Source organism: Silurus aristotelis, assembly GCF_946808225.1.
Source record: "Silurus aristotelis genome assembly, chromosome: 19".
Taxonomy (NCBI): Eukaryota; Metazoa; Chordata; class Actinopteri; order Siluriformes; family Siluridae; genus Silurus; species Silurus aristotelis.
The window spans coordinates 15,638,168-15,654,161 of record NC_139592.1 but is presented as its reverse complement, the minus strand read 5'-3'; the positions used below and the strand labels follow the sequence as shown (position 1 = coordinate 15,654,161).

The window sequence follows — 15,994 nt, the reverse complement described above, 5'->3', positions numbered from 1 at the left end:
TGACAAGGTTCCCATTTAAGCTATAGTCATGAAATTGAAACACCTGCTAGCAGCTGATGGAGTCTCAACCACTGTGGCCACTAGAGAGCATTATTTGTGCATACAAATTCATGAGAATGTTCAGTTACATTGTTTTTTGCCTGAATTGGTACAAAATTAACTCTTACCCAAAATGATCAAATCAGTGATAATTTAAACTCACTTTTGCAGGCCAGTCTTAATAATTTTGTTTCTTAAAACAAAACAAAAATTGTCAAACTGTCATTACTGGGAATGTGTGAGAATGTAAAATAATTATCATGCCAATCATTTCTTATAAGTCGTACTTTAAATTACTCTGACATCTGTAAATTATAATGAATTGAATTGCGCAAAATCTGAAATATATGCAGAATATACAGAAAACACGAAGGTCATATGCATAAATTGTGGTGATACATTAAAGTATGGTCCTACTAAACTAGTATTTGGTAGACTGCATTTCTGTACTAATCTGTAAGTCAGATTTGATGATCTGATTACCGTACAAAAAAAACCCTCACTGCTATTCAGATTTTCGCAGGCGATCATTTTCTAGCAGGCAAAGCTATTCATGGTTTTTTAAACAGACCCACTGCCACAGATAAATTCAAGCACCTAGCCACGTACTTAGTCTGCATTTACAAACATCTGTGAAAAAAGCTTCAAAAATAGAATGAAAGTGTGGAACTGGGTTCTTTTTAAAAGTGACCATTTCCACATATGCCAATTTCCTGCACTTGTTTTAGTCAGTTTTTTTTTTTTTATGCAACGATAAATTCTACTGTGACATAAATATGTATGTGTGTATATATATAATGTGTACATTATGGAAAGTTGAGATACATTTTCATTATATGTATAATAATTAAATTAGTAATTAAATCATTAAACTTGTATATTAGTTACATGATATGCATGTTACTGTGGTTAGTTATGCGCGAGACCTTCTAGCCCGTGGAAAAAAATCTTGTGTGAAACAGGTCCGTGGTGCAAGAGTCATCAGTGTAATGTGATAAATTACTCAGCAGGATCTAATCAATTATTATGAAAAATCATGTTGAAATTTGACCTAAACATGGCAATCTATAAAAGTAGAAGCTTGATTTACACAAACAGCTTTAAGTTTGGACTGTTTGTACGGATCAGTCCATTGTTATAAGGTATGCAAAATTTGAGGTATGAATGCTGATAGGGGCCAGCGTTAATTTAAAATAGCGTTCATTCCTCAGTATCCAAAAGTCAGACTAAGCCGAGCAATTCTGCAAGGGCATAATTTTTTAAAGGTGCTGGACTGCTACAAGTGGGTATATTTGTTATTATTATCAGTAGTGATAGTTATAGTAGCAGCAGTACAGTTATTGTTATAGTTATTATTTAGAAATGAAAAGGCATCTATAAATAGTGACATTTCTTTTCTCACCTCTTCCCTCCAATACCATTAATTCCATTTATTTTCTGTTCAAGTAAACAATCTCTGACAAAAAATAAACTCTGTAAATGAACCCTGTGGAGATAGTGGTCAAGAATGTCAGCAGTCTAAATAGATCAAAATGGGTCGAAATTTAAAGCCCTTTGCTTAGCATGATTCTGACGCAGTTGTTGGAAAAGCATTGTTCTTTTACCTCTGTTTTGCTAGCAATGATTTGGCCATTCTCCAACAACAGACCCTTCCAGACAACAATATTGCTATCTTCCATATGTACTCCTCTCCATTACCCATGGGCATTGCCTCCTAATGGACACAAAGACTGTGTGTGTGTGTGTATATATATATATATATTTTTTTCCATGCACCCTGCTCCTCCAGACCTGTACACATATTTGCATTAAAACAAACTAGTGACAAGTCGGGCATGATGCAAAACAACGACTTGCAAGGCTTTCAACATCCATCCCAATGAAGCCACTGATAAAACCAAGGGTGCATTGTCTGTAATAACGAATTTGCATACCATCAAAGCAGTTCTAGCCTGAAATACCATCTGAACTCAAAGCATGTTTTAGCAAGCTTCTACAATCAACAAGCCCGGCCAAACCACGCTGACTGAGATGAGTCACCACAAATTAAGCAAGTCTAAATCAGAAACATTAACAAATGCGGTATCTAAATGTATTGCTATTGTCTGTAGGCTGATTAATATTGTGGAAGGATTTATGGATGCATTTTAAATTGTGTGCTGTGATACAAACTACAAACTACCTACAATATGTACATTACTTTCGAGAATATATCAGTTGAAAGACACTGGAAAAAATTACAAAAAGAGGACAAATTAGCTTAATGCTTATGGACTGGAGATCATAAGAAGACAATCTACCTGCTGGGTTCAGATTCAGATTTAAAGGAGGAAGATCGTTTACAAAATGTTTACCTTTGATCATAAGGAAAAATCATTAAACAATTTCTCTAGGGGTCAATAAAGTACACTGATTGTGATTAGCAATGCTCTACAGAACACATCCATCAGGGTTGCACAAGCGAGTGCACTCTTAGTGCTGGTCCCAAGCTTGGGGAAATGGGGAGGGTTGCATTAGTAAGGGCATCCAGAGTCAAACGTGTCAAAACAAATATACGGATCACGAACCAGAATTTTATACCGATCGGTCGAGGTGATAGAGAGTGAACCTAGGAATAAAAGTTTGGTGATTTGTGCAGGCTTCAATGGACAATGCACACTCTGTTTCAGTGTCTGGTGATGCTGATAAAAAGGAGAGTGACTAATATTATTAGTTAGCTAATATTGAGCTGAAAAAAATAAGTGCTTTAACACAACTGAACCCTATTGACTGCTGGTGAGAGTAGGGTGAGAGATGCGTACATCCTGGTAGTGCTAATGTATCATATTAAATGCATCGCAAAAATGTTTATTTAAAAAAAGATTAATATTGCTATCATAATCGTAAGATTATTATTTTTTTTTATTCATTTAACTTTAACTAAAATAAAAAACATACACAGCAATGCTAGGGGTATGGAAAAGAAAGTAAAGTTTGCGCCGATGTCACTGCAGCTTCTCACTCCATACCAGAAATATGATTTGTAGTGCGCTGTTTTGCAACTCCCGCTTTTATGACAGTTTAGCAATATGGATTCTTTAGCATTTGCTTCAAGAACTTATTTTAAAAGGAGAATCTCCTGACAATTCCACATATCAATGGAGTGAATGAATAAATGAAGGATGGAAAGAATGAAAACATTTGTTAAAGTATGCTGAAATAAGTAGTACAGTTAAGTAGAACATATTAAAATACAATATTAAATGTAAACACACACACACACACACCTGTATTACCCAAAATGGGTATAACAAATGCAAAATATTTAGTTAATATTCTAATGCAAAACAAAAAAAAATCTTGGGTGGGATATTATAAACATAATCCCTTTATTCTGTAACTAATTGACTCTTGGCACTCTGTATCTGTGCGTTTACCTTAGAGAAGTTGGGTATGTGAAAGGGCTCCATTTGAAAAGCTCTGTTGGATGACTCTAATGATGTATTTTCCTCCACTTCCTTTCTCCTTCCTTGCTCCAGCTTGCTCACCTTCCTGACAGAGGCATATTCAGGCATAACTTCTGCTTGCTGGGCCTCATTCAACCTGCTACCCTCCAGTTCACCTCCTGCTCTTTCTCTGTTCTCAGAAATTGTTTGACTTTTTAAGGAATTCAGAAGTGAAGCTGGTGGGGGAGCTCTGAACACACCAACTCTTTCATACAGTCCATCATCCTCTGGAAAGAGATTCTCATGCTTCTCACTCTCAGGGCCAGTGGGGGTGTGGGGCAGGTGGCAGATTTGAATTGGAGGGTGAAGGCCAAAGGTTGAGTCGTGACTCTGCAGCAATAGTAGGTCCATGCTGGCTGGCCGAACTTTAGCGACACCTATCAAAAACAGATTTGATATTCACTAAAATATGTAAATAACCTTGTCTTTGTACTCAATTTGTAATTTTGCACATTTTGCATCCTCATTTAAGCATTTTATACAGACCTGGAAACAGTTCTTCTGTGCTAACTTGTGCATATAAAATTTTATGTGATGTTTATGTATAGGACAAGCTGACATGTGGTAGCACAACAACCCGGCTGGCTGGCAGCACAAGAAGTTTTATTTTTACCAATCTGTCTGCAGGCTCTGAGTGTAATGATAGCAGAAAGCTATACCTGTTTGTGACGTGAGTATATAGTACTGGAAATTCGGGAAAGACGGAATTAGTCAACAGAAATAGAGGTAGCACAGGGTGAGTGTATATTGTGTTAAACTGTTGCAGTTTTTAAGAAATTAACATAAATGAAGCTTGTATTGCCTAATCTTTATATGCTGTCTGAACATTACACTGATAACCTTCGATTTGTGAGGTAGCAATGCTCCCTGCTACATCATTGATCCACGTTGACATAATGAAAATTTAAGTGGGATATTTTTTAATTTTTATACTACAGTGGCTAAAGAAGAAGAATATTAATAATAATAAGTATTATTATCAATGAAGTGTTGAACGTGAAGCTGGAAGTTGAAGAGGTTACGATAAATGTCATCAGTGCTGATGCTCCACAAGTGGGCTGTGAGATGGAGGAGAAGGAAAAATGAAGTAGAAGTAGATGAAGTGGTGGAGAGTGACCCTAGGAATAAAAGATTGGTCATTGGGGCAGACTTTATTGGGAATGTAGGGGAAGGAACAGAGGTGATGAGGAGGTGATGGGTAGGTATGGCCTTAAGGAGAGGAATGTGGAAGGGCAGTTGGTGGTAGATTTTGTTAAAAGGAAGGAAATGGCGGTGGTTATTTTAAGAAGAAGGAGGATCATAGGGTGACGTATAAGAGTGGAGAAAGTTGCACAAAGGTGGACTATGTTCTATGTAGGAGATGCAACCTGATGGAGATTGAAGACTGTAAGGTGTTGGCAGGGAACAGTGTAGCTAGACAGCATTGGATGGTGGTCTGTAAGATGGTTTCGGAGGTGAAGAAGAAGAGGAGGCAAGTAAAGACTGTAAGAAGATTAAGATGGTGGAAACTGAAGGGAAAGAGGTTGGTGAAAAAGGATTAGGATCGACAGAGTGATGAGAAAAGTAGGCAGGAGTACAAGGACATGCAGCAGCAGGTAAAGAGGGATGTGGCTAAAGCCAAGGAAAAGGCATATGAGGAGCTGTATGAGAAGTTGGACACTAAGGAAGGAGAAAAGGATTTATAGCAATTGGCCAGGCAGAGGGACCAAGCTGGGAAGGATGTGCTGCAATAAAGGATGGAGATGAAAATGTGACATGTCATGATGTTTTTTTGAAGGAGGAGATCCGAGCCACGGCCCAGGATGAACCTTCCCCAGCAGGGTGCCCAGAGGAAAGGACATTCGTCCCGGAGTCATGCAGGCAGGCCTTGCTTAAATCCATCCATGAAAGCCCCGGTTCCGGTCACCCGGGGAGAAGACGAACTCTCCTCCTGGCCCAAGCACGCTACTGGTGGCCTGGAATAAGCGGGGAGATCGCTCGGTTCGTCCAAGGCTGCCCAGTTTGCGCCATGTCGAAGAGACCCCACAACACCTACCCGCAGGAAAGCTGGTTTTCCTGCCGATCCCACAGCGGCCGTTGTCACACCTGGGGATTGACTGTCACCGATCTGCCTTGATCGGACCGTCACACGGGCATCCTTGTAGCAGTGGACCATTTCTCCAAGGCCTGTTAGCTGGTTCCCTGAGGCTTTGTTTTCTGGAACTTCAGCCTCCCTGAGAAAATAGTTTTGGACCGGGGATCCCAGTTTACATCCCACGTGTAGAGGCTGTTCTTCCGGCTGCTTGGGATGACCGTCAATCTGTCCTCGGGATAACACCCTCAGACTAACGGACAGACAGAATGCAAAATTTAGGAGCTGGGACGCTACCTGCGGTCATACTGCCACCAGAACCAAACAGATTAGAACTGCTTTCTCCCCTGGGCTGAGTATGTGCAGAACTGCTTGCACCAGGACACCACCGGCCTGACCCCATTCCAGTGCATGCTGTGCTTCCAACCACCATTGTTTCCTTGGTCGGGTGAACCGTCCCACATTCCCGTGGTAGATTACTGGTTCCAGGAGAGCGTGACAAGCAACTCCGACGTGCCCTCAGAACCACTCAGAGGTTTGCGGACTCTCGGAGGTCGGAGGCCCCCTCCTACCACCCGGGGGATCGGGTCTGATTGTCCACCTGAGACCTGAGACTCCGGCTTCCCTGTAAGAAACTCAGCCCTTGTTTCATTGGGCCGTTCCGGATCATCCGACAGGTCAATGATGTGGCCTATCAGCTCAACCTGCCCCCAGGTAACGCATCCAACTTACCTTCCACGTGTCTTTCCTGAAACCCCCTTCCACCGAGTACCCCAAAGCTGCCAAACTTCATCCAGACGCACCGAAAATGTTAGATGTTTACGAGAAAAAAGTAGAAATTGTGAGAAAAAAGTCAAAAATGCGAGAAAAAAGTAATTAGGCAAAAAAATTTTCCTGTGGCAGAAACGGGCTTCCATAGGATTCAGGTCAAAGAAAACGACAAAGTTTTTTCAAAGTTTGGAATCATAAAGAAACACAGTACAGTGTACGTATTTACTTTTATCTCATTTTTTTTAAAGAGTAATCTGATTTATTTTTATACTTTTACTTATGATTTCTTTATTTATATATTTGTATTTGCATTTTGATGTAATATGACACACTAAATGGGTTTAGTTTTCACAGATATTGTATTCAATTTGAGCAATAAAATGAACATTTTTCAAAAAAGTCAAAAATTACTTGTTCATTTTAAGAGACCCATCTTATTTCCTCTTGTATATTTAGTATTGCTCTTTAATTTAAAAAAGTACTTTTTTTATACCAGTAACAGATTACTTGATTAATCGATGAAATAATCGGTAGAATACTTGTTTACTAAAATAATCAATAGCTACAGCCTTATAAACAATTAACATAATCTGTTAAATACAAGTGCAATAACTCTTCAAATTATGATTTGAAGCCAATGCATCGAGATTACACAAATTACACTTCCTATATGTATATTTACATACACTCATAAGCATGAGTAAGTTATACGTAAAAAAATAAATAAATACATTTTAAATAAAATGATCATCATAAATGTTATTTTTCATAATAACATTTCTTTGTGTAAATGCCAAATGACTTTTGAGACCTAATGACTGATTTGTCCCTAGTTTACTCAAGCAAATATGATATGATACTAAAGTGTTCATCAAACTTTACTCACAGGGCATCTGGTTGTTACGAGTTATGAACTCAAGAAAAGTAGCTGAATAACTGTACAAATTTGGTTATGCTATGTACACGTTTTCATTGTTTAAAAAAAAAAGCAAACAAATAATTAAAAGAAAATTTATCACAGTACACCCTATTTCTGATGCACACATACATCAATACAAATACGAACACACTTTTTACTCACCATTTGCAGTGTAGGGCAGTCGGCACATCTCATGCAGGCGTGTGTCTGATTTACTTATGGATTTTATCTTGGACTGTTGAAGAACACCCTGAAACACAAACATATTCAATGTGTGCATGTACATGCGATGACATGTGTCTGTTATCAACATAAATTAACAACTCACCTGGTCCCTCTTTTGGCTCTCCACACTAGAATGATTGTGTTTACTTTTGGTTTTCCTGCAAGAGCAAATAACATAGTTAATGGTAGAGAAAGAAAAGTAGAGTGTACCATGCTCATTATAGCTGGAAACATTCGCTTCTTTTCTTTACTTCCATTTATCTCTCCATCTTTCTTATATGCACATGTCCCTCCTGGCATCAATCAAAGCCTCCGCCATTCTCTAATATGGATTTACACCACACATTGATCTTTTGTACTGCCTTTTGTTATCTCATTCTCATTCCATTTTGGCTTCTTCACCTTTATTTTGTGTGTATTTGATGATGCTTGCATGTGAACATTAAAAGACTGTATATAGTTAATCTTAATCATAGTAAATTTATTATATTGCCTAATGCATAAAATATACAACCATATTAAATACGTTAATGGATAAGAATTTTTGTTGACAATATAACAAAAAGGCTATTAAGCAAAAAAGAAAGAGATGTTCTGTTAGGAGTGAACCTAACAATCATCATATGTTAAATGTCATCAAAGATATCTCACAAGTAATTAAATTGTAAGCATTAGCTAGCTTAGTCTAACAGCCCTGATGCGCAGACCTTGAATTCAGCCTGCAGCCCAGTGCATGCAGTATAAAGAAACTTTTTCTTTTTGCTAGAACGTACATTTTAAGATTAATAATAATAATACTTTTCTAACTAACCTGTTAGGTGGCAAGTTTGTTCTGTAGTATACTTACATTTTAAGATTAATAATAATAATACTTTTCTAACTAACATGTTAGGTGGCAAGTTTGTTCTGTAGTATACATTCTGTTTATGATGCATGTTTAAATTCCCTTTAATGAGCACAATTTCAGCTTGATCAGGTAACAAATGTGTGGCAGCGGTTCACGAGTGGAGGGGGAGCCGGACTGAACGAGCAGTAAGACTACACTTAGCTCAGGCTGGACGGTTCACTGGCCCGTGTCAGGCATTGGGTGTATGTGGCAGCGTTGCACGAGTGGAGGGTGGAGCTGGGTGAAAAGACTACAATTGTAACTGATGAGACTAATCAGTGCGCTCTGTTGCAGTCCGGCAATGCCAATAAAAAGGAGAGACACCAGCTTCTGCGGGAGAGAGCCACCATGCAGAGGAGAGCCGAAGGGTCGCCAAATGGTGACTCAGTGTGGGTGGATGCTGAGAGAAAGGCATGCCGGTCCGCAAAGGAGCTCAGGCGGGTGCTAAAGAGTGAAAGCTTGCCAATACCCGAGTAAGACGGGCGGACGCCGAAGAAAGACAGACCGATTTGCAAGTGGGTTAAGGCGAACCCTGAGGAAACGTGTCCGAAACTGTGAGAGTGTGGGTAAGCCCTGGCATGAGTACGGGAAGGCAAAGCCCCGGGCAAAAATAAAAGTAAATTAAAAACGCTTGGTTAGCTATTGCCTGTCTCTCTCTCGTCCAGTGCAGAACCAGTGAGTTTGTTAAAAACAGTATGAGCTAGATTTCTCTCTCTCTCTCTCAGGTGAAACATGCTACTAAGATATCAGTGATCTGGACCTCTTCTGCTCTCTTTACAAGCCTGAGACATCCTGATGCCCTACTTCTAAATAGTTCTCAGCCCAAAAAAACACTTGTGATTTCCATGGATAGTACAACTTGGATTGGAATGGACACAAACAAAATTGCACTCAAGTCTCCATTAGTTAACAGGTGATGTGAACAACATCAACAAAGGTGAAACTATAATGAATGTATATGTCATGTGACTTAGATGAGGATGAGTTCCCATTTGAGGTTTCTTGACAGGGTTTCTTGACAGGGTTTTTGACAGCCGTCAAGCTGAAGGAGTCCTATCGGGCCTGGTTGGCTTGTGGGACTCCTAAGGCAGCTGACGGGTACCGGCAGGCCAAGCGAACTGCAGCCCGGGTGGTTGTGGAGGCAAAAACTCGGGCCTGGGAGGAGTTCGGTGAGGCCATAGAGAAGGACCATCGGCTGGCCTCGAAGAGATTCTGGCAAACCGTCCGGCGCCTCAGGAGAGGGAAGCAGTGCCCTACCAATGCTGTTTACAGTGGAGGTGGGGAGCTTTTGACCTCAACTGGGGATGTCGTTAGACAGTGGAAGGAATACTTCAAGGATCTCCTCAATCCCGCCGTCTTGTCTTCCATTGAGGAAGCAGAGGCTGAGGGCTCAGAGGTGGACTCGTCCATCACCCAAGCTGAAGTCACCGAGGTAGTAAAGAAACTCCTCGGTGGCAAGGCACCCGGGGGTGGATGAGATCCGCCCTGAGTACCTCAAGTCTCTGGATGTTGTGGGGCTGTCTGCCTACCTGGGAAAGTCTATGCCAGGGTACTTGAGAGGAGAATACGGCCGATAGTAGAACCTCGGATTCAGGAGGGAACAGTGTGGTTTTCGTCCAGGCCGTGGAACACTGGACCAGCTCTATACCCTCTACAGGGTGCTGGAGGGTTCATGGGAGTTTGCCCAACCAGTCCACATGTGTTTTGTGGATTTGGAAAAGGCATTCGACTGTGTCCCTCACGGCGGCCTGTGGAGGGTGCGCCGGGAGTATGGGGTCCGGGGCCCTTTACTAAGGGCTGTCCGGTCCCTGTACGACCGAAGCAGGAGCTTGGTTCGCATTGCCGGCAGTAAGTCAGACTTGTTCCCGGTGCATGTTGGACTCCGGCAGGGCTGCCCTTTGTCACCGGTTCTGTTCAGAATTTTTATGGACAAAATTTCTAGGCGCAGCCAGGGGCCGGAGGGTGTCCGGTTTGGTGACAACACGATTTCGTCTCTGCTCTTTGCAGATGATGTTGTCGTGTTGGCTTCATCAGACCAGGACATTCAGCACGCACTGGGACGGTTTGCAGCCGAGTGTGAAGCAGCTGGGATGAGAATCAGCACCTCCAAATCTGAGGCCATGGTCCTCAGTAGGAAAAGGGTGGCTTGCCCCTTGAGGTTGGAGGAGAGTTCCTGCCGCAAGTGGAGGAGTTTAAGTATCTTGGGGTTTTGTTCAAGAGTGAGGGAAGGGTGGAACGGGAGATTGACAGACGGATCGGTGCAGCTTCTGCAGCAATGCGGTCGATGTACCGGTCTGTCGTGGTGAAGAAAGAGCTGAGCCGCAAGGCGAAACTCTCAATTTACCGGTCAATCTACGTTTCTACTCTCGCCTACGGTCATGAGCTCTGGGTCATGACCGAAAGGACAAGATCCCGGATACAGGCGGCCGAAATGAGCTTTCTCCGCAGGGTGGCTGGGCGATCCCTTAGAGATAGGGTGAGAAGCTCGGTCACTCGGAAGGAGCTCAGGTTAGAGCCGCTGCTCCTCCACATCGAGAGGGGTCAGCTGAGGTGGCTCGGGCATCTGTACCGGATGCCTCCTGGACGCCTTCCCGGGAAGGTGTTCCGGGCGCGTCCCACTGGGAGGAGACCCCGGGGAAGACCTAGGACACGCTGGAGAGACTATGTCTCCCGGCTGGCCTGGGAACGCCTCGGTGTCCCCCCGGAAGAGTTGGAAGTGCCTAGGGAGAGGGAAGTCTGGGCATCTCCGCTTAGACTGCTGCCCCCGCGACCCGGCCTCAGATAAGCGGGAGAAGATGTAATGTAATGTAATGTTCTGTGCTCTGATGAGACCAAAATAAACTTGTGTGACAACACCCTGGTGAGGAGCACCAGGAAAATTGTGTCTTGCCTACAGTCAAGCATAGTGGTGGTAGCATCATGGTCTGAGGCTGCATGCATGCTGCTGGTACTTGGGAACTGCGGATCAATGAGGGAAACATGGATTCCAACATGCACTGTGACATTCTGAAGCAGAACATGATGCCCTCCCTTCAGAAACTGGTCTGAACGGCAGATTTCCAACGGGAAGACGACCACAAACACACCGCCAAAATGACAACTGCCTTGGTGAAGGTGATGGAGTAGCCAAGTATGTCTCCAGACCTAAACTCTGAGAACCTGTGGGGCAATTATTTCACAATCATAGTCTCCTTACAAACAAAAAGCTTTTTGTTTTCTCAGAATGGAGAGATATACCGTATTTTCCGGACTATAAGCCGCTACTTTTTTCTCACGCTTTGAACCCTGCGGCTTAAACAACGAAGCAGCTAATATATGGATTTTTCCTGGGTTTTTCCCGGTTTCACAAGATTCAAGCCAAAAACCTGTGCCCCATAACATTAGACCAATGAAATTGCCGAACGGGTTCAAGCGAACCAATGAAACTCTTTATATCAAATCGGGTGCTGTCCCAGTGAATCGGGCCGCACCACATCATAAATATGGATGAGGTTCCTCTGACGTTTGACCCGCCGCTCACTCGGACTGTCAACAGGAAATGTGAATCATTCGTCACGCTGAAAAGAACCGGGCATGAAAAACCGCACAACGATGCCAAAAGATAAACTTTCGAGAGAAATTGTTGTAAAAGGAAGGAGGAAGAAAGTGAACAATGACTTTCTTGGTAGGCTACTGTTTCGATACAAGCCGTGTCTTTCGTTAAAGCCTGTGTAAAGTTCATTAGTTTTAATGTAGCGGCTTATAGACAGGTGCGGCTTATTTATGTTCAAAATAAAAATCTTTGTAAAATTCAGTGAATACCTACCGTAATTTCCGGACTATTAGGCGCACCCAAATCTAAGCCGCACCGGCTTATATTTGGGTGCGCCTAATAGTCCGGAAATTACGGTAGGTATTCATGTTGTAGCTGACATTTGGGGGAACTTGGTTTGAAGTTGCTTAATGATTTGCATGCAGAATATAATTTACCAGGGACCACTTTTTTGAGGGTGTAGTGTGTGTATATGGGGTTCTATGGCGTACTAATATATTTTTTCTTACTATAGCGCTGACAATAATGAAAGCATAAGGGGTCTTCTTCTTCTTTCAGCTTCTCCCATTACGGGTCGTCACAGCGGATCATCCGTCTCCATACCCCCCTGTCCTGTACATCTGCCTCTTTCAACCCAACTACCTGCATATCTTCCCTCACCACATCTATATACCGCATCCTTCCTCTTTTCCTCCTTCCTAGTGGCTCCATCCTCAGCATTCTCCTACCAATATACCCCATGTCCCTCCTCTGCACATGTCCAAACCATCTCAATCTCGCCTCCCTCACCGCGTCTTCAAAACGTCCTACATTTCCCTCTAATAAACTCATTTCTAATCCTATCCATCCTCGTCACTCCCAACGAAAACCTGAACATCTTCAGCTCTGCTACCTTCAGCTCCATCTCCTGTCTTTTATGAAATCCCACTGTCTCTAAACCATACAACATCGCAGGTCTCACCACAGTCCTATAAACTTTCCCTTTCACTCTTGCAGATACCCTTCTATCACATTCACTCCTTCCACTCTTCTTCACCCACTCCACCCTGCCTGCACTCTTTTCTTCACTTCCCTAACACACTCTCAATTAGTTTGCACAGTTGACCCCATGTACCTAAACTCCTCCACCTTCTCCACCTCTTCTCCCTACCACTCCACTGCCCTCCCTCTTATTTACACACATGTACTCAGTCTCACTCCTACTGACTTTCATTCCCCTTCTCTCCAGGCTCATCTCAACCTGCTTCCTACTCTTACCACAAATAACAATATCATCCACAAACATCATAGTCCATGGAGACTCCTGTCTGACTTCTCCTGTCAACCTGTCCATCACCACTGCAAACAGGAAAGGGCTCAGAGCCGATCCTTGATGCAATCCAACCTCCACCTTGAACCAGTCTGTCGTTCCTACTGCACACTTCATTGCTTTTACACTGTCCTCATACATGTCCTGCACCTCCCTCACATACTTCTCTGACACACCTGACTTCCTCATACAATACCACAACTCCTCTCTCGGCACCCTGTCATACGCTTTCTATAATGAAAGCATAAGGGGTACAGTACCTTAATTATACTTGTTTTTAGTAGATTATTATAAACAGTTATCAACTTTGACATCTGGTTCAGAGATATACATGGTTTGGGTAGAGAAGAAAGCAATGACAAAATTAAGATTCATTATTTGCCATTCTTAAACTAGTTTTAAAAAACCCTAACCATCATTTATCAAAGTTAATAAAAAAATGGTTCATGAGCTGTATCTCAAGTTTTCCTCATCTTCTAATTGTGATTTCTGCTCAAGAGATTCTACAGGCACCCGCAAACAGATGTTTTGGGACTGCCCTAAAGTTAACTATTTGTGGAGACAAGAATATTCTACCCAGAAGGAAATTCTGAGTAATGATATACTCTGCTGTCTTAAGCTTCTTCTTCTAAAGGATGACTCATCTTTCATGTTTTCTTTGTATGAGTAATCATGGCTGAGTGGAATGGCACTAAAAAGAAAAGGAGTTCAATGTGTTGCATTTTATATTGATGTATTTCTGCATAAGAGCATCTGTAACTTGTAATGAAAATTTTATCAAAATTTAATGGAGTGTTCTGTACAAAGATGTATTTGTAAATATTGGGCATAAGTATACACTAAAATATTTTTACATTTGAATGTTTATTTAAAAATGTATTTTTATTTAATTCCATGGATTTTTCAGGTCATCATAAATATTGGAATATGTGGCCGACAGGTGTTTCTCATTGTCTGGGTGTACCCTGTCAGCTTGATTGAACATATATTTTTGAATGTCTATTTTCGGTTTCTCTTGCGAAGACTGTTGTTAAATATGCTGAAACAACATGAAAACCAAAGAACTGTGCATGGGAAAAGGCCAGATCTGAATTCACAAATAAATACAAGCATGCCACAAAAAATATGGCAAGATTAACCTCTAGCAATAACAGAAAGGCCAATGTAGAACAAAAAAAACAAGCAAGGTTACTGGCCAAGCACAGTGGAGGTAGTCTGCTTTTAGAACGGGCTCATTAATCTTTAGTGATTATGTAGCTCATGTTGCAAAATGAGTTCAGAAATCTAAAGGAACATTGTATTTTTAGGGAAATGCATTAACTTCATTAGGCAAGACAATGGTCCAAAAGATACAACTAATACAACAAAGTATTTATCAAAGCAAACAAGTGGAAGGTTTTTAATCTGGCCAAGACAATAAACAGACCATAACCTAATTGAACATGCATTCGCCTCCTAAAGAGGAGACTGCAGGAAAAACCCTCCCAAGACAAGCAACAACTGAAAGAAGCCGTGGTACAAATCTGGAAAAGCATAACATATGTTTGGTGATTTCAGTGGAATGCAGATTGTAGATTGTTGCAGTAATGGCAAGCAAGGTTCTTTCAAACAAATATTTAATGTTATTTAATTTAAAGCTTTTTGTTACTCTATATTTGCTCAACCAAACAATTAAGCGGTCTGATATAAAAGGTGGCATGTCCAGGCTCTTCTCAACCTGCTCACTACTCTCACCACAAATCAAAATATCATTCGCAAACATCATAGTCCAGGGAGACTCCTGTCTGACCTTGTCCGTCAACCTGTCCATCACCACTGCAAACAGGAAAGGGCTCAGGGCCGATCCTTGATGCAGTCCGACCTTCACCCTGAACCAGTCTGTCGTTCATACTGCACACTTCACTGCTGTCACACTGTCCTCATACATGTCCTGCACCCCCCTTACATACTTCTCTGACACACATGACTTCCTCATACAATTCCACAACTCCTCTCGCGGCACCTTGTCGCACGCTTTCTCTAAATCCACAAACACACAATGAACTCATTCTGACCTTCTCTATACTTATATATATATATATATATATATATATATATATATATATATATATATATATATATATATATATATATATATATATAGTGCTCATTAATCCATACTGTTGCTTACAGATGGTCACCTCTTCTCTTGGCCTGGCTTTCACTACTCTTTCCCTCTTCTCTACTCTTTTCTGTTTTGTTAAACAATCTGGTTAAAAACTCCACTGCCATCTCTCCTAAACATCTCCATGCTTCTACTGGTATGCCATCCGGTCTAACCGACTTCTCAACACACTCTCCTCACTGGCCAACACATTTCCATCTCCATCCTTTATTGCTCTAACTTGCAGCACATTCTTCCCAGCTCGGTCCCTCTGCCTGGCCAATTGGTATAAATGATTTTCTCCTTCCTTAGTGTCCAATATGCCTTTTCCTTGGCTTTAGCCACATCCTTCTTCACCTGCTGCTGCATGTCCTTGTACAGTACCATCTCATACTTATATTTTGATATTAAACCCAAATGTTATCACCATTACGAAAAAAGTGTTTTGCCCATATTATGTACATGTTGGAACTATTATTTCACATGCACACAAAGTTATTTCATTTTGAAGTTAACGGTTATTATTATATTATAGTTATTATATATATTATTATTACAGCTATTAAAATAGTGCAAAGTACCTCTGACATAATATTATTATACTACTATAGGCT

The 15,994-nt window shown here is 41.5% G+C and overlaps 3 protein-coding genes across 5 annotated transcripts in view; 1 reads left to right on the top strand and 2 right to left on the bottom strand.

Moving 5' to 3' along the window:
• LOC310715085 (uncharacterized protein) overlaps positions 1 to 15,994 on the top strand; it is a 401,686-nt gene that overhangs the window by 44,130 nt on the left and 341,562 nt on the right. The gene's annotated exons all lie outside the window — the stretch shown is intronic.
• The window catches only part of LOC310715074 (uncharacterized protein), a 46,207-nt gene that overhangs the window by 5,988 nt on the left and 24,225 nt on the right, over positions 1 to 15,994 (bottom strand). For all 3 annotated transcript variants that reach the window (XM_083521258.1, XM_083521257.1, XM_083521256.1), the window contains 3 exons: positions 7,614 to 7,668; positions 7,448 to 7,535; positions 3,456 to 3,901 (listed from right to left, as the gene is read on the bottom strand). In XM_083521258.1, coding sequence (XP_083377384.1) covers positions 3,456 to 3,901; positions 7,448 to 7,535; positions 7,614 to 7,668 — 589 coding nt within the window. The remainder of the gene's footprint in view (positions 1 to 3,455; positions 3,902 to 7,447; positions 7,536 to 7,613; positions 7,669 to 15,994) is intronic.
• The window catches only part of gss (glutathione synthetase), a 152,043-nt gene that overhangs the window by 129,517 nt on the left and 6,532 nt on the right, over positions 1 to 15,994 (bottom strand). The gene's annotated exons all lie outside the window — the stretch shown is intronic.